Source organism: Scomber japonicus, chromosome 11 (genome assembly GCF_027409825.1).
Source record: "Scomber japonicus isolate fScoJap1 chromosome 11, fScoJap1.pri, whole genome shotgun sequence".
NCBI classification, from domain to species: Eukaryota; Metazoa; Chordata; class Actinopteri; order Scombriformes; family Scombridae; genus Scomber; species Scomber japonicus.
Genome location: NC_070588.1, coordinates 25,057,201 through 25,079,272, shown reverse-complemented (window position 1 = coordinate 25,079,272; position 22,072 = coordinate 25,057,201). Strand labels below are relative to the sequence as shown.

General features: G+C 38.6%; 1 protein-coding gene across 4 annotated transcripts in view; it reads right to left on the bottom strand.

Moving 5' to 3' along the window:
* Window positions 1-22,072, bottom strand: part of LOC128368401 (diacylglycerol kinase beta) — an 82,218-nt gene that overhangs the window by 39,787 nt on the left and 20,359 nt on the right. For 2 of the 4 annotated variants that reach the window (XM_053329196.1, XM_053329195.1), the window contains exons 9-20: window positions 21,632-21,706; window positions 20,523-20,642; window positions 19,105-19,222; window positions 18,575-18,663; window positions 17,576-17,692; window positions 16,503-16,601; window positions 15,091-15,201; window positions 14,913-14,986; window positions 12,769-12,843; window positions 8,889-8,974; window positions 8,277-8,366; window positions 5,677-5,837 (exon numbers count right to left, since the gene is read on the bottom strand). In XM_053329196.1, the coding sequence (XP_053185171.1) occupies window positions 5,677-5,837; window positions 8,277-8,366; window positions 8,889-8,974; window positions 12,769-12,843; window positions 14,913-14,986; window positions 15,091-15,201; window positions 16,503-16,601; window positions 17,576-17,692; window positions 18,575-18,663; window positions 19,105-19,222; window positions 20,523-20,642; window positions 21,632-21,706 (1,215 nt within the window). Of the gene's footprint in view, window positions 1-5,676; window positions 5,838-8,276; window positions 8,367-8,888; window positions 8,975-12,768; window positions 12,844-14,912; window positions 15,023-15,090; window positions 15,202-16,502; window positions 16,602-17,575; window positions 17,693-18,574; window positions 18,664-19,104; window positions 19,223-20,522; window positions 20,643-21,631; window positions 21,707-22,072 lie in introns of all 4 variants that reach the window. The other 2 variants (XM_053329198.1, XM_053329197.1) reach the window with 2 other exon arrangements.

Sequence of the window (22,072 nt, the reverse complement as noted above, 5' to 3'; positions counted from 1 at the left end):
AATGTATGAGAATGACACAGTAAGAACTTTGGCTTTGGAATATGTACTTTATGTCTGTGAGCTCAGTTATGCAACACATGGACAGATGAAGGATCCTAGAGTAGAGTAAAGGTACCCTGTGGAGTTTTTGATGACTGGTTGCATGATGGAGCAGAGTGGTTTTAAGAGCAGGTGCCTGTTTTGTTTGTGTCTGGCGCAAAGTGCTCAAGCATGTGGGTGCTACAATACACATTCCTGCCAAGGTTTTATGCTATTCTCTGAGTTGGTGGCCGTAACGCGCCAAGAAACAAAAATCCACCATCAACGGCAGGGAAGAAGACGACTGCCAGCTAGTCAACAATGCAGGTTTAACAGGAAAGAAATGAAGAATAGAAATAAATGCTTTTCTGGTTGGAAACAGTGACTTTAAATAACTTTGGTTTCAAGATAAGCTCTGTGTATTGTATGTGCATGAATGTGTTTGTATGTCCACGTGTTTGACCATTAATGTGTCTTTGAGTGCCTTTCCTCCTGTCTTTAAGACCAGCCAGGTGTCACTCAGCACGGTCATTCATTACCATGGTAACCTGGCCTGAACCTGGCAGCCGCTGACTTCCTGTCACTGATACTTCCCCTGACCTTCAGTCTGTGCCAGCAATACTCCATCTCTCTACCCCCCTGCCCCCCCGCCCCCCTCTCAAACACACACACACACACACTTTTATATGCTCACCTTCTTTTCCTTGTGGCCTTGCCTGTTTTCTGAATAAACAATAACGCACTCTTGCTTGGGACAGCATTACATTTATACAGCCTTCCTCTGTGTGCACTTACCCTCTCATAACAGGTGACTCGCTGAAAGCAAAGGTGTCAGAGAGTAATTTTACAGTCCTACTTTAACCTCCTCTCGACTTATGATGTGTTCTAGTGACAAAAAGGTTGCTGCTTTGTCTGAATGCTCAAACAAACAAAACACATAGACTGGTACTGTCTGCAGAGAGGAATCAGCTGAGTGATCATAGCAGGCAGTTTCCAGCAAATGACTGAATCTGTAGCTGTCTGGTGTATTGAGTTTTGAGCACATGTTTTACAGAATCATTTTTATTTGGACGGTTGGTTTCTGACAGAGCTGTGAGTTTATTCCCTTTGCCAATTTTATTCAAGCGCTAGTGTTTTGTCAGGCTTGTTTCTCCTGAAAGATAATCACAATTTAAACACAATGATGGTAATACAGACTCTAAAATCCCTGACATCTTTCTGTCTGTCTCTTTGTATTTTCATTTTTGAATGAAGATACCAGCCTAAAATTGTCTATACGCACATTTTTGGTGTTACTTTTGAAATAAATTACTGTTACTAAGGTCATAAAAAAACCTTGGTAAGTCCTTTAAATACTCAAGAGAGGAGAATTCTATGACAACTGGTGAGGAAGATTGTATGACGCAATTGAAAGCTCCAGAAAAGCTACTAATACACATTGTGGTGAGACTCATTTTTGTAATCAAGAATGAAAGTGTTTAATCAGCTTTCCCAGCCTACTAAACTACGGAAATCCTATCTGCACTGGGATTCAGGAGGTGAGCAGTGAGGTCTTTGGTGAACAGTATTAACCCTTTCATGTCATGTTGTCCTAGAGCAACTCCTTCCTATCAGGTTAAAGAAGTATACCGGTAGTTAACTAATTAGCAGGTATTCACACTGAAAGCAAGAGACTGTGTTGGTGGGGGAGATGTCGCTTTAGGTACAGCTGAAACATGAAACATCCAGGAAGTCCAGTTTGAGAAACAGATCCAGTGAATTTGAAGGCTTAGAAGATGCCAAATGCTGCACAGTAAGTTATCACAGTAGCAACTATTCTATTTTTGATCATGTGGATGAGGAGATAAACAGTAGAAAATACACTAATCCACTAGGAATGTGTGCTTCAATGCATGTGATTGGCCAACACAGCAGCCTTTGGCAAAATTTGATCCTGGTTCTTCTTTTTTGCCAGACCACCCTGTTTTGTTTTGCTTGAGCATCCTGCGCTGGCATCCCTGTGGCACTGAGCAAGCTGCATTTTTTGAATGTCAGTCTGAACACATCCTTATATGTCCAGCAGAAGAGGCACAGGGGACGTGTGATTGGTAGCAGTATGGTGCAGACATAGGTAGTTAAAGCTCCTGTAAACCTTCATTTTTTGCCATCAAACATCCCTTTTTTCTAAGTAGAAAAGGCTTCTTTTTTTTTTAAACTGATGCTTCAAGTTCAGGTTCAAAAACTAGAAAATCTTAATGAAAAGAAAAGACAGGAAGAGGCACAGGATAGTCAGCACACTGCAGGCTAATGGCAAAGTAAGGGACTGTGGCGCACATTAGGAATTGGCAATTAACACTGGCAATCAGCTTGCAGGACAAACTATCATGTGCATTCAAGAGCATGCACATACATAGACGTTTACACCTGTGCACCCAACCACAGAAACTCGTGCAAAGAGAAATGCACTTCAGAGGGATCAACCTCCTCACTGCAACATGAGGTGGCATCTTTAATGGCTGCTGACATGGTGTGATTTCCTCCTCTCAAATTTCTCTCACAGGATTCTTTCCAGGCTGCAGGTCAAGTGAAGGCACTTAAGGAACTGACACTGACCTGCATTTGTACACTGCTCATTAAATTTTCTGCCATTATTTGTGAATGAAAGGTTTTTCTTTATTCTATCTTCAAATACTTTTAAAACACTTTACATTACTTTAATATTTGTTTGTGAATCAACTAGAATATTAACATACATCTTTAACAAGGGAATACATATCTGTGATGTAGCTGATGAAGCTACGTCACATGCAACAGTATGGTATTATATGGAGCCATTTGAAGCTGAAACCTGAGGCAGAGGCTTTGCACATATAATATCATCACTATCCTCTGCTTAGTTTAGCACTGCCAGACCTCATGTTGAGCTCACTCCTAAATGCCCTTTTAGAATATGCTTGCTCCTGCCAATATTACAATGGTTTGCCACAACCTCATCTTCTATAAAGAAGTTACATTTTCCAAATTCCTACATTTTTGCATTCACAAAGTGAAAACAGAAAAAAACATATTTTGTTCCCCTGGGGATTTATAAAATGCTATTTAATCTAAAAAATTAGGCACAGTTTGAAACAGAAATCACATAATATACCTTCTTATCTGCAGTTCTGAGTGCTTTAGCTCAGCCAACCACATGCCCCGCACCATGTCATCCACAATTAAGTCGGTGAGATAAAGGACAGATGACTATGGAAGCTTTCAGATTCAGCCTTGCCAGCCTCCATCGCCATAGCAACCAAACCTAGAGTAGCAAGGTCTGTGATGGGATGGCAGGAAACGCAAACCCTGTATGGTTAGTAAACCAGATTTGAGGGTTACTAATGGCTACATCATTGGTGTGAGTCAGAGATTGGTTTGCTCAGGTTTCGTGTGCACTCAGATACTCAGCCATCTGTCACTATGGTTCCTGGAGGCACAGCGATCTGTCGATTGGTGTAATGGCCATGCCACATTGGAGTGTAGTCAGAACCTGAGAGTCAATTGTAGTTTTACACAGACAGCCTATATATTAGGCTGGTGTTGGTTTGACTTTCAATACTTTTCTTTTCCCTGTGTGTGGCACTCAGCTCCAAAGCTCACTGATTCCTACTGATGACATATATCTTTAAAAAGGTCACCTCCATATATGTTTTAAGACACATAAAATGTTTCTGCTTTGAATAACAAATTGTTTCTGACGTGATTTCTGGTGAGCACAGAGAACCCCCCCCCCCTCAGCAGAGACACACGCACCTACACACATCACTCTATACAATGAAGGTCAAGCATCCAACTAATTTCACAGTTAGCAACAAACCCTTTGTGAGTGTAGAGGGACCTTAAAATGAAATGAAATGAATTGTATAGTTTACCCACACTATAGTAAATGAACTTGGTTACTTTCCAATGTGGGGACTACTGTGTGTATGTGAATATACAATGATGATGATGATGATGCAGAAACAGTTGAATGATGTCAGTGATTCTATCCCAGAGTGAGAAACAGAAGAGAAAAATGTATAAATGAGCATAATTAAGGCAAGGTACAACTAGACTGCCAGTAAGCAATGACAAAGGCTAGTGTTAATGCTTACGTGTAATGTCGTTACACTGACACATATGCACGTATCAGTGGGAGTGCAGTTGTATAACATCACAGTGGTGCATCCTTTTTCTTGCCAAAACTGCACTTTTAATTTCTACCTGTGCACATATGTCCTCTTCACACTTATGTCACTGTTGTTTATATATAGTATACTGTTTATCTGATGAGACAGAAAGAGGGTCTGTGTTATTTTTATTTATCAAATTAATAACGCTATAATGTTTAAGGAAGAAAAAGAAAAAAAAAAAAAAAACAGCAGATGGCTCCTACTTTAGCTGTTATGATGATGACTCAGCTCAAAGTTGGGCAAAACACCAAGATTACCCGTCTGGCTTCCATTGCTACACTGAAATGTACACTGTGCTTCTGATTAGACATTAGGTATGATGGTGTTTATCTGCTGTGCTGGTACAGCAGTGAAGACCAGCTCCTACTGACCAGTACTGAGTGAGAAGAAATTGGTGTGTAAACTGTTTATGGGACGCCTGCAAAGCCTGTAGCTTCAGACTTCTAGTGTGTCTAAACCATGAATCAGAAGTTGTGAAGGTCGGCAACTTTGTGAATCCTCAACAACATATTTCAGTGTTGATGTGATCTGCAGCGCGAACACATCCACTGTTTGACCATACTGAAGGTATATCAGCAGACCAGCAGCGCAGAGGCGTCATGAAGGCCTTGTTTGTCACCTCCTTATAAACGTCCCTGAGCCTTTATGCTAGTACCTCCATCAGGCCACAGCAAGATAAAAAGGTTGCTAAGCAACTGGAATCTGGCAGCATGTTTTCTTTCCTCTAATTAAAAGAAGAAACCTGCCCAAGAGGGAGCAGAAATTCACAGATGAATCTACTAATTGCTTATGTCCACACAGAGCAGATAATCTTTGTCACCGTGTTGTTATTGTAACAAATACTGTATGTCTCAATCAGACCACTTGCAGACAGGATGTTTATGTCTTCTGTGGCCAGTGAATACCTTATTAACCAGAATTCATATTCCCAAAATAACAACTTATCTGATGCAATATAGTTACTTAGTTACTTTAATTTACAAACTAAGATAAGGCAAACTAACTAAATATGTCTTTACCAACATTTTTACTAAATTTAGAAAAACAGGAAAGATCAGACATCTTTTCAATCTTTTGAGCTCTTTGAGATCTTCTGTATGGCCCTGAAACACATGTTCATCACTGAATAAGATGAAAGTTGATTATTTTCGGTAGTTTCCCAGCAGTGCATTGTTCCAGATGATTTGTGCCATGTCAAATTAGATTTCAGATGATAAGTGTTTGTTTCATTGTTAACTGCCAATACTAGGAGATATTGTGATAGCTGGTAAATATAAATACTGATAACTGCTAGGAAAAGAATAAACAATTACATAATATTTTACATTATATACTATTATATATAATTAGTTCTTTTAGGAACAAGCTGTACATAATTACAATTATCCTCCATTTTGTTTGGATTTTTGAATTCATGTAATTCCTATCAGTCAGTGATATTTAATGTTATACTCTATAAATGTCTTCTTACCACTCCAATAGAGAAGTAGTTGTTGACGATGCTGTAGGGGACAGGGTCTCCCTTCTCCTCCTTGTCGTCAGGGACGATGTCTATGTTCCAGCGGTCCAGCACCACCTCTGTGCTGTGCTCGATATCCCGAAGGAACTTCAGCAAGTTGCCGCCCTCGTAACCTGCCAAGGACAGAGAAAGATGCAAGGGGTCAAAATACAAGCACCAGTGGACACATATATTTGTATGTGGTTTTTGGCCGGGGGCTTGCTGTTTTTCAAAGTTTGTAAAACAGCAAGGCCCCTTGTTTCCTATGAGAAAAAATCTCAATACTACAGCAATATTTTGATAAATTTGCAATACTTGTGAATAATGTAGTTCTGATGCAGATGATGTAGTTTCATTGGCTGATTCTGACCTATATAACATGTTAAAGGTGGTTAGGTTGTGATATAAATGGAGATTAGCAATAAAACAGAACAAAACACAGAAGGAAAAGGTATGGTAAGAAGAGAGCAAAGAATATATTAAACTATGCTGCTGAGATCATTGTAGATTTTATACAGGAATTATTCGTTTAGCGTTATGAAAGTTAAGCCTTTATTAAAGTTAAAAGAAAATTGTAATTTCAATTATTTTGTCAAAGCCAACAAAAGCACTTTATCTGCTCCCCATGGGGCAATTTGAGGCAAGTGAGTCAGCAAATGGAAGTACACAGTTCACCCAAAATTCATTGAAACATCTCAAACAACAACACGCTTGCTCCTGTAGGCCAAAGGTATATTATATTATTATATTGAGTAGTGTTATTTCTCCTCTGGCCATTGAGGTTGGCAAATTTAAAAGATTTTCAGGTTGAAACCCATTTTCTTTTGTACTGTACAAATTATGATGATCTAAGTGATGTAATTTCAAAAGCCTGAAGTATCCTGGTGTACAGATGATGAAAAATTGGTATGGCTGATTGTGATGTGTTTTAGTTTGTTTGTTAGTCATAAAAGCCTGGAAAAGAAGCTATATAATTTATTTACTCTGATTTCTCCAATATTTCTGACAGGGATCTATTAATTTTGTTCCAGACAATGATGCCCTGAAGATTTGATTGTGAAAGTTATTAAGTTGCTCCTCTATTTTTTAAGCCTTTTCCTGTTGTTTGGAGATGCATAGGAGGCACTCTGATTATGGCTAATGTGAATTTATGGTGTATTTAAAGTTTATGCAGACTGGGCACATTACATCCCATTTGTACTGTAGAATAAAATAAAGTTAGGAAATTGGTGCATGAATGAAGTGATGAAATAGAAATTGAATACATTTAATCAACTCTAATGAGCTCCTGTACTGTATGTGTGACATTTGAATCAATGGTACTGACTATACCTCTGCTAAATGATTATTTCTTCACCCTGTCCATATCAACTCCCCTTGTATTTCATTGGCATAATGGTATGTTATAAGGTTCAAACATGAAACACAATGGCAGTGACTAGGCTACCCACTTCATTGAGACCAACCTCCCAATCACCTCCAAACCCAGAACAAAACCCAGGCCTGACAGCACATCAGGGAGCCCTCTGGCTTTGTTCAGCAGCCAACAGCATGCTTTGCTAATCAGGCATCGTGATAGCAATCAAAGATATAAGAATGGTCCGAGAATGTCATACGTACATTAATGAATACTGCACTACTCTGACCAATCCACTGACCGGCTACCATTGCCATTCCTGGAGCGATGGCGACCAGCCCTGCTTACACTACCTGCCGAGCTGATGTTCATCAAGCAAAACGGAAGCAGAGACTCCAGCTTCTCTAACAACGTTCATCTCTGGGACTGATGATCTAGTCAACTGAAGTCCCAAAGCCGTCTGAAAATAGCATCTTATTAACAAAATATCTGTTAGCTTGGGTAAGTGCTCTGCTGGTCCTCCAAGCAGCAACAATCGAGCTGTCATAACCATTCATTCTAATTACTGGCCCAAAGTACAGCTACAAATCAATGACTGGCAAAGGTTTTACAGCACAAGTGCTTTGAATATTAACAGTTCTTCATTTCTTACATAAGACTTCCCACTTTCCTCTCTGCCTTTTGTATTCAAGTATCCAACTTGGAGCCTTTCTGTAACTACAGTCACTCTTTAAACACCTAAACTAACCCTTAACAGTGATTAAACTGCTGTCAACTTGACCACTTATCCATTTTTAGTCTGTTTTGTCTCACTGAACCAATCACCCTGAAAATATCCCATAGTCCAGCCATCATCCAGCTTGTCGGCCGAAATAAATTGGCAAAAGTTGAGTTATACTAGTCAGATTTCTTCATCTTTTTCTTTTTTTGATGATAACAAGAAATCTGTAAATGACTTTAACCCCTTAACACCCAGTTTTCCCTTTTTAATTTCCCCTTAAGAAGCTTTAACGGAGGGGAGAGTAGCTTTAACTAAGCAACGGAGGGGAGAGTATTGTGTATTGTGGGTCACTGAACATGATTGTGTGAAGATAATGAAAATCAACTGGTTTGTGTTGGTCTGGTTGACTTAAATTTCACAATCTACGCAGGGATAGACATTCTGTAAAAGATTTTCACAAACATACAGCCAAAGATGATCGAGTGAGAGTCTTACCTCCTCCCCAGCGTAAGCAGCGTGCCAGGTCATTCCCTGTGCCCAGAGGCAGGATGGCCACTGAAGGGGGCCTGGCAAAGTTGCTCTTATCTGCAAAGGCAAAGACAAACTGATCAATATCCTTATATCTCTATATATTTAGTCACTTTATAATTTAAAGAGAAAATTCTGAATCACAAGGATTTTTAAAGCTACAGCCATCATTTCTATTGGTTACGACAACGTTGTACTTATTACGTTAATTGCTAAGATCTGTGGTGCTGTCACTACGAGGACATGTAGTGCGGCAAGAAGTTTGTTTTTCGGGGCGGGGGGGGTAATCTGGAGGTTTATTTACCACCTGTCTGATCTCCTGACTACTTGAATTGGTTGCTCTGTCAGACTTCTTTTCAGCGTGACATAGCGTTCCCAGATCTCCGCAATTAAATTAAATTAAGTAAAGTAGTATCACAACCGACAGAAATAATGGCTGGGTTATGAAAACGCAGGATACAAGAAGTTGTAACAAAATTGATTTAACCTTTAAAAACAGGTGTATAATGCAGTCAGCATCCTATTATGACTAATTATGTGATACTCAAGTCATTACTCCAGAGGATAGAATCTGTTTACCTATACAGTCTAGGATCCAACCCACAGTGCCATCACCTCCACAGGCAAGCACCCGGAAATCAGGGACATCGTGGAAAAAGTTGAGCCTAGGAGGACAGAAGATCGAGAAATGAAGAACTGAGTGCTTAATAGAGTTATTGTTTGGTCTTTTTTCTACACAAGCCTCCTCAATGTCAAAGTGTATTAAGAATGCTATTTGTAGGTGATAAATCCTTTGATTGGGTTTTAGAACAGTTGAGACAGGGATTTTCTAAGCTCTGAATGATTTAATGAACTGAAATGAAAGGCTGATGGGAAGAGAGTCACAGAGGAAGGGAAAGAGAGAGAGTTTAATCAAAATGTGTGCTCTCTCCAGCTGTGTTCACTCTACTCCCTTCCTTAGAAACCGTCGTCACAGAGTGGCCACAGAGTGTGTGTGCCCTTCAAAGGGACCTTTAATGTGTGTCGGGACAAAGGTGTCGACAGTGGCTTTCATCTCTCTCCATCACGAGACAGCTGCATACAGGGCGCTGACCCCTTTCACGCCCATCACCTGGTCCTAAACAGTAACAGCCAATATACCCTCTAAACCGTGTGTCAGGTTGCCAGCTTGTTCTGAACAATGATAAACTCACCCAACGCTACTGTCAATAAATTCCACTAAAAGACTAAAACCAATAATTAATGGATCATACTAGCAATCATATTCCTCTATCTCCTATCTATCAGAGCCTGATAAATCCCTCCTGTTGTCTTCTTGTTGACCCGACCTGGTTTGACATAAGGTATACATTATCGTCCAATTCTGTGTTAGAGCTTTTTAGCCAACTTCATTCCAACTTATTACCACAGGTCTTACACATATTATTGGAAATTATGGCCTCATTTAAATTCAATTATACCTCACTTTTCAGTTGTCCTCCCTAGTCAAAATTGACCTGAGCATAACAGGAGGGTTATCTTAGTCCTTTATTCCATATTTATTATTAAAAAGCACATCAGAGCACACTGTTGCACTTAGTGACATGCCCCCCCACCCACACTACTATGAACATGGGCTCTGTACTTTATATTGAGTCAATACCACATAAAAGCAGCAAATGTGTATTGATAAGCAACTAAAAATAGTCCCCAATAAATCCACTCTTTACTCTTGTCTAAGTCACATGTAACAAAAGTGCTCAGCTGTGTTAGAAAATTACTGAGCATTTAAAAAAAACAAAATGCTATAACTGTGACTCATCTTTAAAAATGTATGTCTTCAGTAGGAGCTAGTGAGCTTGTTGCTGAGTGCCACAAGCAGGTTAAGGAAATCAAAAGGTATTAAGAAACAGACTAATTTATTCTTGGTTTTGGTCTTTTCATAGAATTAGTTGAAAATAATAAACTATTGTCATCAGGGTCTTAAATACCCTCCTCAGTTTTAGCTCTGATCTTATTGGTGTTAATGGTCTCTTCACAAATGAAAGAAGGTGGTGGTAGATTATTTCTGGATCAGGTCAGAATGATGAAGAAGTCACGGAGCTGACAGCCCTCTCTAATGGCCATGAAAGGGAAATACACCAACATACCACCACTGTGGGGATATTTCCACAACGTGGAGCTGTGTATCCTTTCCATGTCAGCATAAAATTTTAATTAAGCTGCCTAATCCTGAGTGTTTGTGGCTATGCTTTATGTATGACGGCTTAGGAGAAACATTTGCACCAACAAAGAGCCAAATGGAGGTTCACATTAATGGAAGGTCTGAGACAATGTTTGTAATGGCCGAAAGTACAGCGAGCTAATTGCATTCCCTAAACAAATTACTCAGAGTAAGCAGCCTCTCACCTCAAAGTCTGCTGAGCCTGTTGCTAGGGAGCCATGGTAACAGTTGGTGTCAGCTGAGATTGGGTTAACCCTCTATGTGACGAGAGACCTTCATTCAGTCCTGCATGTTTATTTGTATGCATGTGTTTATATTCACTTGTGCATACTGTAGAGCCCCTCTCCCCCTCTTAGCAGCACCAACACAGCTCATCTCCTGCTCAGCAATAACAATGTTGCATCACCTCGTTTTAGATATGAAGAGGCTCCTGTGCTCAGACATGTGTTACTGGAATAATACTCAATATGCACTTGAAAAGATGAAGTGGAGCAGGACAAAAGGAGCTTTTTTTATTAATAATTACATAATTATTGTAAGTTTCAATCACAAAAAATGATCTCAACATGAGATTGTGTACTGTTGAGAAGTTGTTAATAAAAAGACTAAAAATGAGTGCTCGTGAAATATATTTCAATATTTTGACCCATGATCTTATTAAAAAATAATATTACACCAGATTTAGTCACACATCCTGACACTGTGATTATGCTACTTTTCTAATCTCCAATATCACATCGCAGTATTAAGTCTTTGACGCCACATGTATCATCTACAGCATTCTCCCCTAAGACCTGAGTGCGTCATTGGGTCGCTTCTCCTACAATTGGTTCTCGAGGGCAGAAGATCTGCTAGTCGTGACAAGAGAGAGAGAGAAACGGAGAGAGAGGGGAACAGACAAGGGAGGACAGAGATTCGCACAAATGAAAGTGAAAGGATGCTGAGTGGAGTGCTTCACCTTCAAGGTAAAGCATTTACGCCTCTTGTGCTGTGTATGGCATTTTTTCCCATGAATGGACAGAAGGCATAACAGTATTCATTTCAAAGTACAAGCAGTGCTCAGCTCTGACGTATGAGCATGTGTGTATGTCAGGAGGTCAAATGCAGTGTTCCTATTCCCCTTCACCGACCTACACAGCAGGTTAGTTTGACATGGAGGGAGGAGCTGGTCTGACAGTACAAGTTTACAGACTGAGAGGTAACCCTACTACTTTATATTCATGATATTCAAACTCCTGATACAGCTTAAAGTCACTCTATAATAAATCTCTAGTACACATGCATTCACTTTTTTAAATAGATGGTATCTTTATGTATGTCATTTTTTATCCAATAAAATAAGTTGTTTCCACAATCTTAGACGCAACAAAGATTCCTGGTTGGGCTCATGGTCAGCACCTTCTATTTAGGGCACTATATAGTGCATAAATGTAACACTGAGAATTTAAACACAAAAAATGGGTAAATATAAGGTGCTACACAGTAAAAAGGAAGTGATTTAAGAAGACACAGCCAGCAATATTCCACAGGAAAATCCTGTGACCCTCAGCTCCAGCAGCTCTCAGAGGTAACAAGCATACTGAAAGCACAGCTATATGTATAAGCTCTGAATGGGATAATATATTAACACCACTTAACTCAAGATATAAATCCTGCCCAAATGGAGCTTATAAGTGAAATATTGATATTGGGTTGACTATTTTTTTTTTTACATTTCTCCACTAGAGTAGCTTTGCATGATTTACAGTTTAAAAAGCTCCTTATTTATCTTCTACAGGCCCTTTCTGCAGCCCTTCAGTTTAGCCTCTGTCTCTTAACAGGCAGTCTTAGCTCATTTCTCTTTAAAGCCCCTATATTGATGAGCCCATTCTGTTATATTAAGTTACTGCCAATGCAGTAAAATCCATTAATGACTAAATAATAGGAGACTTTTATTGTGAGTTTACAATAACTGAATTAGCAGAGCTTTATTAGCAACCATCAGTCCAACAAAATGTGGGGATATTAGGAGCTCTTTGTTCAGCAGATCACTTAAAGAAATAATGCAGGGAAGAGTAGAACAAGCTCTGCTGTGTAATGGAAAAACACACAGTGTGCCAGCTCGTGTGCAGAGTTAGATGACCACATAAAAAAGTCCAAGGCTGTCTGAAGCCAGTGCTTTTTGTTCACAGGGATTACTTCTACCTACATGTATCTCATTATTTGACACTTTGGCCATATGAGCATCTGCCATTGAAAATAAAAACAATGACTTACCCGACCATGGGTCCACCTTGATCCAAATTGTACACCTGCCTGGGGTTCAGTAGGTACCTAAACTTCCTCAGTACCCTGAAAGAAGAAAGTGACAGAAAAAACAATGATTGAAATAATGACATACAGTGAGAATATATGGCGTACGCTGACCAGAAATTGCTGTACTTGCATATTCCAGGTTATGACGGAGTGTTCATCCATATTATGTTAGCAGAACTGAAAATAAGTCAGGTAAGTATCTTAACCTCTACTGTATGTGTTCATCTTTCTAAACTCATATTGTGAACAGAACTATATTAAATATATGGCTAATCATAACACTAATGTATTACATACCAAATTGGTATTAAGGCAGAATTGTAGGGATGCCATAAAAAATCTTGGCCATTTGGGTTTAGATATTTCATTCAGTGTAAGCATCACATAGCTTTACTGAATGCAGGTGAATGGCCTCTGTACATCCTACATTACACCATTTTAAATGATTTGTCTACCGTGGTGCTTTGGTTCTGTCTGAAATGTAGAGAAATAATCATTTCACAGTTCAGGAGGAAGAGGTATACTATAACAGAGATAAAGAACAGGAGAGTTTTAGTTTGCATGCTCTACTCTCTACTATCTATAGTCTTTTTGCTCTCCAAAACTGTCAGTGTATTAGCAAGCTTCAGGACAACTCAGCAGTTTCCTGTATCCTTGTGATAGTTACGTAAAATACTCATTGAAGCCCCCACAATGATCTTCACACATTTCTTTTATGCAGGCAACTGTACAGGCTCGTCAGTATATTTCAGATTAGACTATTAGAATATAGTGATAGATAAATGCTACAGTACATCTAGAAACAAAGGAACATGAGGGATTGATACATTTGGTCAGGTACATTTGGATTCGCCAGTTGATTTTATAAAAAGAAGGTTTTTAAATGATAACATTTTTATGTAGATGCTTATACAACTTTTGGTAAGTTATTTTAGACATCAGTTAAAATTAAACAGTTTATAAAACAGAAAGCAAAACCGCATCTAGGTTTTTCACACAGACAGAAATAGCAATACAATGGCTTCTTCTTTCCTGTTCACAAGTAATGTCTATTAATAGAGAATAATTTCCTTTCAAATGGTAATAAAGATTGTGTTGCTATGGTAATGTGTCAGGCTGAAGCAGAGCAACAGGGTATGATTGGTCTTTGTTGTGTGGTAGGTGGGGAGCAAGGCAAACAATGAAGACATTTATTTACAGCATGTATAGCCTTCTTCATTTTTAAATAACAGTGTTCAGAGTGACAGCAGGGAGGTTTAGAAACTCTGGTGCACTCTGACACAGACATCAGTTTCCTGAATTGTGCTGTAATTTTCAGATAAATAATAGTGTCATTTCAGCATACTACAGTATATCTGTGTATGCAAAGGGACTAATTACGATAAGTCCTCGTATGTGATCCTACAGTTGACTTCCTCACCACAGCCACCAGAGGAAGACACTATACTCAATATAGAAATTATCTTTAGGGCTCACGCCAACAAAGTTCTGTTTCCTGCTGCAAGAAGGCACTGATCATTGTAGCTGACAGTGAAGTGGAGCACAGCTAAGAACAGCACAGAAAATGCTTCAGTTAATAAAAAGTTAGGAGACAAATGAGGAGAAAAATAAATGAGATGCTCGCTGATCATTCACCAAAGTCCTCCAAAATGAATCCATCTATATATCAATGCTTTAAAAAGTTGGTTAAATTAGTGGTGATAATTTCACACAGAATTCAAATTAGATAAAAGGGAAACAAGAATCCCATATAAGATATTTATTTAAAAAAATCAAGATATAAAAAGACCCTTTTGTTTATAATGACTAAAACTAAACTAATGATCTACCACATCTGGAAAATGTTTTGTAAGGTTTTCATGTTTTTTTACTGACCTGATCAAAAAATCCAAATCCACGAATAAACCACATAAGTATCTGATTTTATTTAGAAAAAATAAATCATAAAAAGTGATGAGCTTTCCTTGACTTAAAAATAATTAATTTTCAAAGTTTTTATTCAAAGTCAAATTGCTGTCATCAACTTGAAACTGTGACAATAAAGAAAAACAACTAGAGCAGGCCACCTGACCACAGCAGAGGGCTCTTAAGTGGCAGCAACTTACCGCTCCCCCTGTCTCCCTCCACTCTTGGGATTGACCAGAACCAGGAGTGGATGAGTACCTGGAAGAGGAGTAATCTGGGGACAAGAGGGAGAAACAGAGTCAGGCAGCTGCTAAACAGCTGTGTTCGGTCATTTAACAATGAACAGGATACATAGCTCCTGGATGCTGGATGACATACCTGCAGAGCTTGTCCGTCCCCGGGGGAGAATTTGAAAATCTGATTGGTGTCGTCAGGGCTGGTGCTGGGTGGCGACTCCCCCTCACCGCGCTTCACCACAGAATGACGGTCCTGTGAAAAGAGGAAGACAGGTGCATTGGCCTTGTATTCATGTATGAAATGCCCGCAGTGAAAATGGATATGCATATGAATCAACTTGTCAATGAGGTATTTGTGAGGCAAATTAAGAAGTCAGATGACAGTCCCAAAAATAGAATGATCGTCGAGTGTGAAATTGAGGCAGGTGTTTGGTGGACATAGGTCTGACATCACTTGTTAGAGGAAAGCTGTTGAATGGCAGCATGTCACTAATATTGTCAACTCGGTCATCCATACAGACATTAGAACCCATTTACACCTGGCCTTTACATGTGATCTGTATCTGGGTACATGATCTGTGTGATTGTGGACCCACATTGTGATCGGACAAACAAGTCAACCAATAGTTCACCTAGGTCAAAGGAAGTTGTGCCTCGATTGGTGTGATACAGTCCGAGCGACTAGCACAAACTACAACCTGCAGCTTTTTGCCAGGCTTAAAGGTAGAATTAGATTTCCTTTCAACTTGCTGGTTTGATTTTCTGTATGAACTGCATTGGCAGCTGATATCATAATGCAATATAATGCATTTTAAGTGCACACCTTGTCTTACCATGCATATACAGTCATACAGACATCTATATTGTGGTAAATCAAGTTCCTAGTGTAGGGGGCAGGGTTGATAAAACAAAGGGTGCAAGTTTCTGCAAAGAGTCCTTTCAGTGTTAATGTAATGGCTGCCAGGTTTCATCCATGGCTGCAGTGCTTTCATCCAACTTAACCTCCAATTACCACAGCGGGCAAAGCTGATCATCTGAAAAACCTTCACTTACTACCTTGCCACTGGTGGTAAAAATGACCACTTTCTCCAAAAACACACAGGTGTGAGTCTCCATACACTTTGAGATACTCTTTCATTAAAGCAATACTTCTCATAAATCTACTTTTTGAGTTCTACATAATCACATCATGTGGGCCCAAAAGCTTGCTGCACAAAGTTTCCTCACTGGAGAACAGCTTAGATTTATGTTTGCAGGAATCACAACATCCACAGAAACTTTTCAAGTCACTCTTAGAATATCATCCACTTCTCTCCTGTCTATCCATGAACTATGAAGAAACTATAAACTTTTTAATTATGCTACTACTTACACACAAGCAGTAGTTCAGTATTAAGCTTACAACTGTGTGAACATAATACTCACATATGAAAAGTGTTATTTTCTGGTGAGTGATATTATATGAAATTAAACTATCCTTCCTGTTTTCTGGGGAGGTTAATGTTGTCTCTGTTGTACATAATGTTGGAGAGCAAATAAAAACAGCATTCTCACCAAGACAACGGGGCAGATGTACGAGGGCAACAGAGTGTGGTCCCTCAAGGCTCCTCCATCACACTCTGGCTTCACATTAGATGCACACTTGTTATGGAGCTATGGGGGAAGAGAAGAGGCAGAAACATAAGAACTGTGGGCGTAATCCATCTGTGAGACTGAGTGTAGCAGTATTAAACGCTGCAGAAAGCATATACGACTAGCTGACAGGACATGCAGTGTCAGTCAAAAATGGATGTTTTTGTCATTTTTAATGACAAATATTTTTCATGCTGGAATGAGAGCACATGCTCTGTGAGCCTGATAGTTGGAAAAGCAGCATCAATACTGAGGGGAAATACAAGTCAATGATGACATCTAGTGGATTTGAGAAGCACTGCTAGGTGTGATGACCTGTATAAAGCATTGTGGGGAAGCTGCTCCATAAAAGGTAAAGTACTACATTTTAGTTGAAAAAGAAAACACTCTTCAGAAAGCAGAGCAAAGAGAGATGTTAGATTTAAAGCCTGCATTTAGTCAGACATTGTGTAACCCACTGACACAGTGTCTTCATCAGGGTGGAAATAATAAAACCAAATTGTTTAAAATAAAAATAAAACAGAAATAATGACAGAAATCATATTGTATCACTCAGTAGTATGCAGTCCCATCAGTAAGTAATATGAAGAAGGTTGTTTATTAAAAAAGGGTTTATAATCTATTTCTTCATTTAAATTTGGATATACTAAGGAATGAAAGGTAAAAAAATTAAAGAGATTTCCATCTGCAGGAGCATTTTAAAATATAAGATACAGTTATTGTCATATCAGTTTCTCCATCTCATTCAGAGACTTTTCTTGTTGCAAGTGAAAGAAATTATTTGACCATGTAGTTGTTATGGTTAAGGTCTTAATGGAGTGAATGTAAGTCAACCTACATTTCATATTTTTAATACATACAAACAATGTTAACATTATTTCATATTTCTGCATGCAATGCTTTTCTGTCACAGACAAGGTTATTAATCTAATTTGTTTTAAAAGCCACTGCAGAATTAAGTATTGGTCTGTGTCTACACGTGACAGGAAACTCACAGTGATCTGACACCACACACAGTGCAGGCCCGTCAGGCCCTGGTAACCCTTGATGCTTCTGTGACAGCGATCGCACTTAGTAGGAGAGTTACCCTCCATCCAAACATGCTGCATAGCCTGGAGAGAAGAGACATGTAAGGATATATTACTATTTCATTTTCTAATAGTCAATATGTTAGATTTTCTTTTAGGTCAGGATGCAAACATAACTGTTTTTTATTTCACAAAATGATTAATGCAGTTATCCACAATACTGTCAAGCACAAAATACACATCAAGCAAAATACTGGTCTAACTGACATTAAATTCTACTGACACAAAACAAACTATGATGATTGAAATCTGGGACACGTGATTAATCATTTAGTCTAAAGAATGTCAGGCAATAGTGAAAAATGCTCATAAAAGGTTCAAAGAGCAAACGTTTAAATCATCAAAAAGCTAATTTTGTCTGAGTAACAGACCAAAAGACAAACATATTAAGTTAACAATGATATAAACTATGAAAAGTAGCAAATCCTCACATTTTTAAGAAATTGAACATATGACATCTTTGCTTAATAAATGACATTTATGGGTAATCAGTAATCAAACTTGTTCTGATGCATGACTCATCAATAAAATTGTTTTGGTCCCACCAGGCTCAAATTATTGATGGATGTGAGTTTTTGCCAGAGGCTTGACTGTGAGTTTTAGTCATAACCCAGAACAGGCTGCAATCAGCATGTGACCTGAAAGCAACCACCAAGCCAGAGAAATCATTCTAGACCTCCTAATTACGTCAATGCTAAATTACAAAGGATGTTAACCAGATAAGAAGCCCTGCATGACCTCCCACTGCATCCCATGATCCTCCGCTGTTCTGCTAAACAGGACCAGGAGCCAGTGGGAATCCATCAAACAGACCGGTCAGTGTTCCTGTCTCATTACCCTGCAGCATTGCTCCATGATATCAGCGCGGCATTTCATGTGTGCTTTATGTGTTGTGTTCGTACTCACGTTGGTGTGCCTACGTGACTTAGCGTAGGTGCTGATGCAGGCAGCGATGTCTTTGGATACACAGCGTTCGTGCACTGTGTACTTGCATACTGAAGGAAATAGAATGAAACACACTTTTTAGTTTCTGTAAGTTGACTTGGATGAACAGCATTCTTTATATTACAAACCAGGGCACGCACACACACAGACACACAGACACACACACACACACACACACACATTTGTATAATGTCATTTTTCAGTGATTACTGTGAGGACTTCTAAGTGAAAAACGACATAGACTCAGAGGCGATCAGGCACGGCAAACACCCTCAACTTGACTCAGACACAGATCAAGATGCAGGAACAAAGAGGAAATGACAGAGATTGGCAACAAGAGGAAGTCATAGGAGCAGGAAAGAAAGTGAAGACAAAGAGATGTAAACAGATAGAAAAATACACCATGGCAGACACAGTGAGAGAGAGTGAGAGTGAGTGACAGAGAGAGAGAGAGAGAGAGAGAGAGAGAGAAGCGAGACATGGAGACTTACAGGAGCAGCAGAGGCCCTGCTTGCGAACTCCAAGCAGCATGGTATGGCAGTAGTTACAGTAGGCTGGTTTATTGAAGTGCTTCAGACGCCAAACATGCTGCCCATCTTCCTGTACATTCTAGGAGGAGACAGCAAAGGGCGGATGAAGTGTGGAAATTAACCTTTAAATAGGACGCTCTTCTTTCATTTTGGTGATTGTTGCTACAAACAGTAAAGATGATTCTCAAAGCAACACTGACCCAACCCTCATTAACTTTATTAGTGATTACCACAGACTTATTAAAACATCCTTCCATACACACACACAAACACATTTCCCACACCATACTCCACCCAACTTGTAACATCCTACATTATACCATCTAATTGTCCTATGTTATGTCTATTGTCAATTATTTTTTATTATTTTTCATGCCTGCTAGGTCACCATGTCTTTTATGTCAATCCTTGTTTGCCACGTTATTTCACCAATAAAGTTTAAATACAAAAACTTAATTTGTGATGAGAAGTAGCTTATATAATAGTCTAACCACCTACAGTATGACATGTTGTCTAGTGTCATCATAGATAAAGTGTTATTTCATTATGCATGTTCTGTTTTGGTACAACTATAATACCAGGGACAGTGTGCCTTCATGTGAAGTGTCTCAAGTGAATAATGTAGCCGGAAGTTCCAGCTTTTAAATATGAGAGGGGCTTAAAGATGTCAGATTAGGACTTTTCTTAAATGTAAAAAGCAATACACAATGACATTTTTACTGTCCTAGAGATAGTCCTAGGGTGGTAGTCATTTTTCATTTCTTAAATTGTGGTGATGTGTTTTTGGACTTCAGGACTGTATTATTTAGTTTTACGTTGAATGCTTCTTTATGTTTCTTAGTCTTTTAACATCTTGGGACCACATTGGAAATAAGTTGATTTTCGTTATTCGTACGTGTCTGTGATCCATCAAATCAATCAATCAATCAATCAATCAATCAATCAATCAATCAATATACATAGTTTAAAGTATAAACATTCATCAGTATAAATTCTATTAAGTAAGAAGAAATTGCAGTACAGAACATGTAAAGGTATGTTTGAGGTCATTAACAGACAGAGTTTGTCCACCAGAGAGCACTGACAAGTCTCTTTTACTTTTTGTGTTATATATTTATAATAAAAATAAAACAATGGACGATATAACATTATTTGACTTATTTTTCTTTCTTTTTTTTCCCTTTCAACGGTCAATATTGATATCAGCCTCAAAACTCATTACTGCTATGCAAAAACACCAGTTGATGAGTGTTTAATGTGAAAGATTTCAAAAAACAAAACAACTAAGAAAAAAGAAGGAATTAAAGCACAAGGATCATATTAATCACTAAAGGTTCAACTGCTGTGTGAATTAAAAGCATGCAAATGCACACACACACCGTATCCATGCCCAGCAGGACCAGTAAAGGGATGGTGGTGAGGCCTCCTCTGATCCACTCTTCAAGTGTGACCGTCCCATCTCGGTCATAGTCGATCTCTTCCATCATCTCCTTCAGTATCTAAAGTGGCAGAGTTACATACTCTAATTAAAATCACAGTATGCACACACAGAAAAGGGAAATTATTGGCATTCAAAATAAGGACTTTGAACTCTGTTACATTTCTACAAGGGCAACTTTGAGAAACTGAAAACAACAAACCAAGAAATCTTTACCAGATACACTTCTATAAATAGACACTCACACTTACAGCTTTAAAATAATTATAATGGTTGGGCTGTGACGATTTGATACTATCAGTTAATGGTTTCGGTTTGATTTCAGAGCTCACAGTGAATACAAATCAGTTATGCCAGTAGGAAATTCCTCATTTATTCATCCGTACAGATAAAATGTGCAAAAAGTGTGTTTTCTGTTTCACCAGTTTTAGTTTCACTTCGCAAAAACCTCCTCAATGATAATGAGAAGATCCTAAATTACTTTTTTAATACTTCACTTTTCAATGGTTTTCATAAATGCTGTTTCCAATTTCAACAACTCCTGACATGTAAGTAATCCTAGCAGAAAAGGTAAAGCACAAGTAAACTATAAAAAACTAAATAGCACATTAAAATAAGTTGATAACATTGAAGACATACACATAATAATACATTTACCTTGTACTAAGGGAACAGAAGGAAGCTATAGCTAATCACAGAGCGTAAAGTAAACATGTGACCATTTGCAAAGAATGGACAAGCTGATACATAAACTTTTTCTCTTAAATATCATTATAATGTAGCATCACGGAATCAATCTTTTTTCAGATGCATCCTGCATATTTCTTATTTTCTTCATAAATTGTACTAGATCCTAAATACAGGTGCTTTCCTCTAATAAGTCAGGTCATTTATCTTCATAGCACTTGTTGTTGTCTACCTTTTAAAACTCTAAAATCATCTTAAGGTTAGGTTTGATGGTTGGGGAGGTTTCAGCTGGCAGTCAGTGAATGATGATGTTTGTTTTGCTGTTTGATTCAGATTCAACTGCAGTCGAGTTTTTTTGCTCACCGGTCGTAGTTCTGTTGAGTCCCACTCCAGATACTCTGCCACATGCACCATCTGATTGATGATGCGATCCAGCTCCTTACAAGAGAAAACACATCCATTTATCCTCTTCCATAATCATCACTCATACATTTCAAACAAGGATGAAATGTAGAAATACTCCAGCATGCAATGTAAAAACAAAGAAAATAAAAAGTGCAATAAAGTCTACAAGTAATTCCCTGCATATAATGTATAACATATTCACAGAAGAGCTTCTCTGTTTATGTGATCACTTTGCCACATGGCTAATATTAAACTGAACAGAACCATTACAAATGATCTCATGTAAACACAACCGCTGTCACTGAGTGTACAAGTTACTATTTTTGGACCTGCTGTGTGCAAAGAGCAAAGGTAGAGACAAAACACAGAGAGGGAAAAGATGAAAGGAGGGGGGGCGTG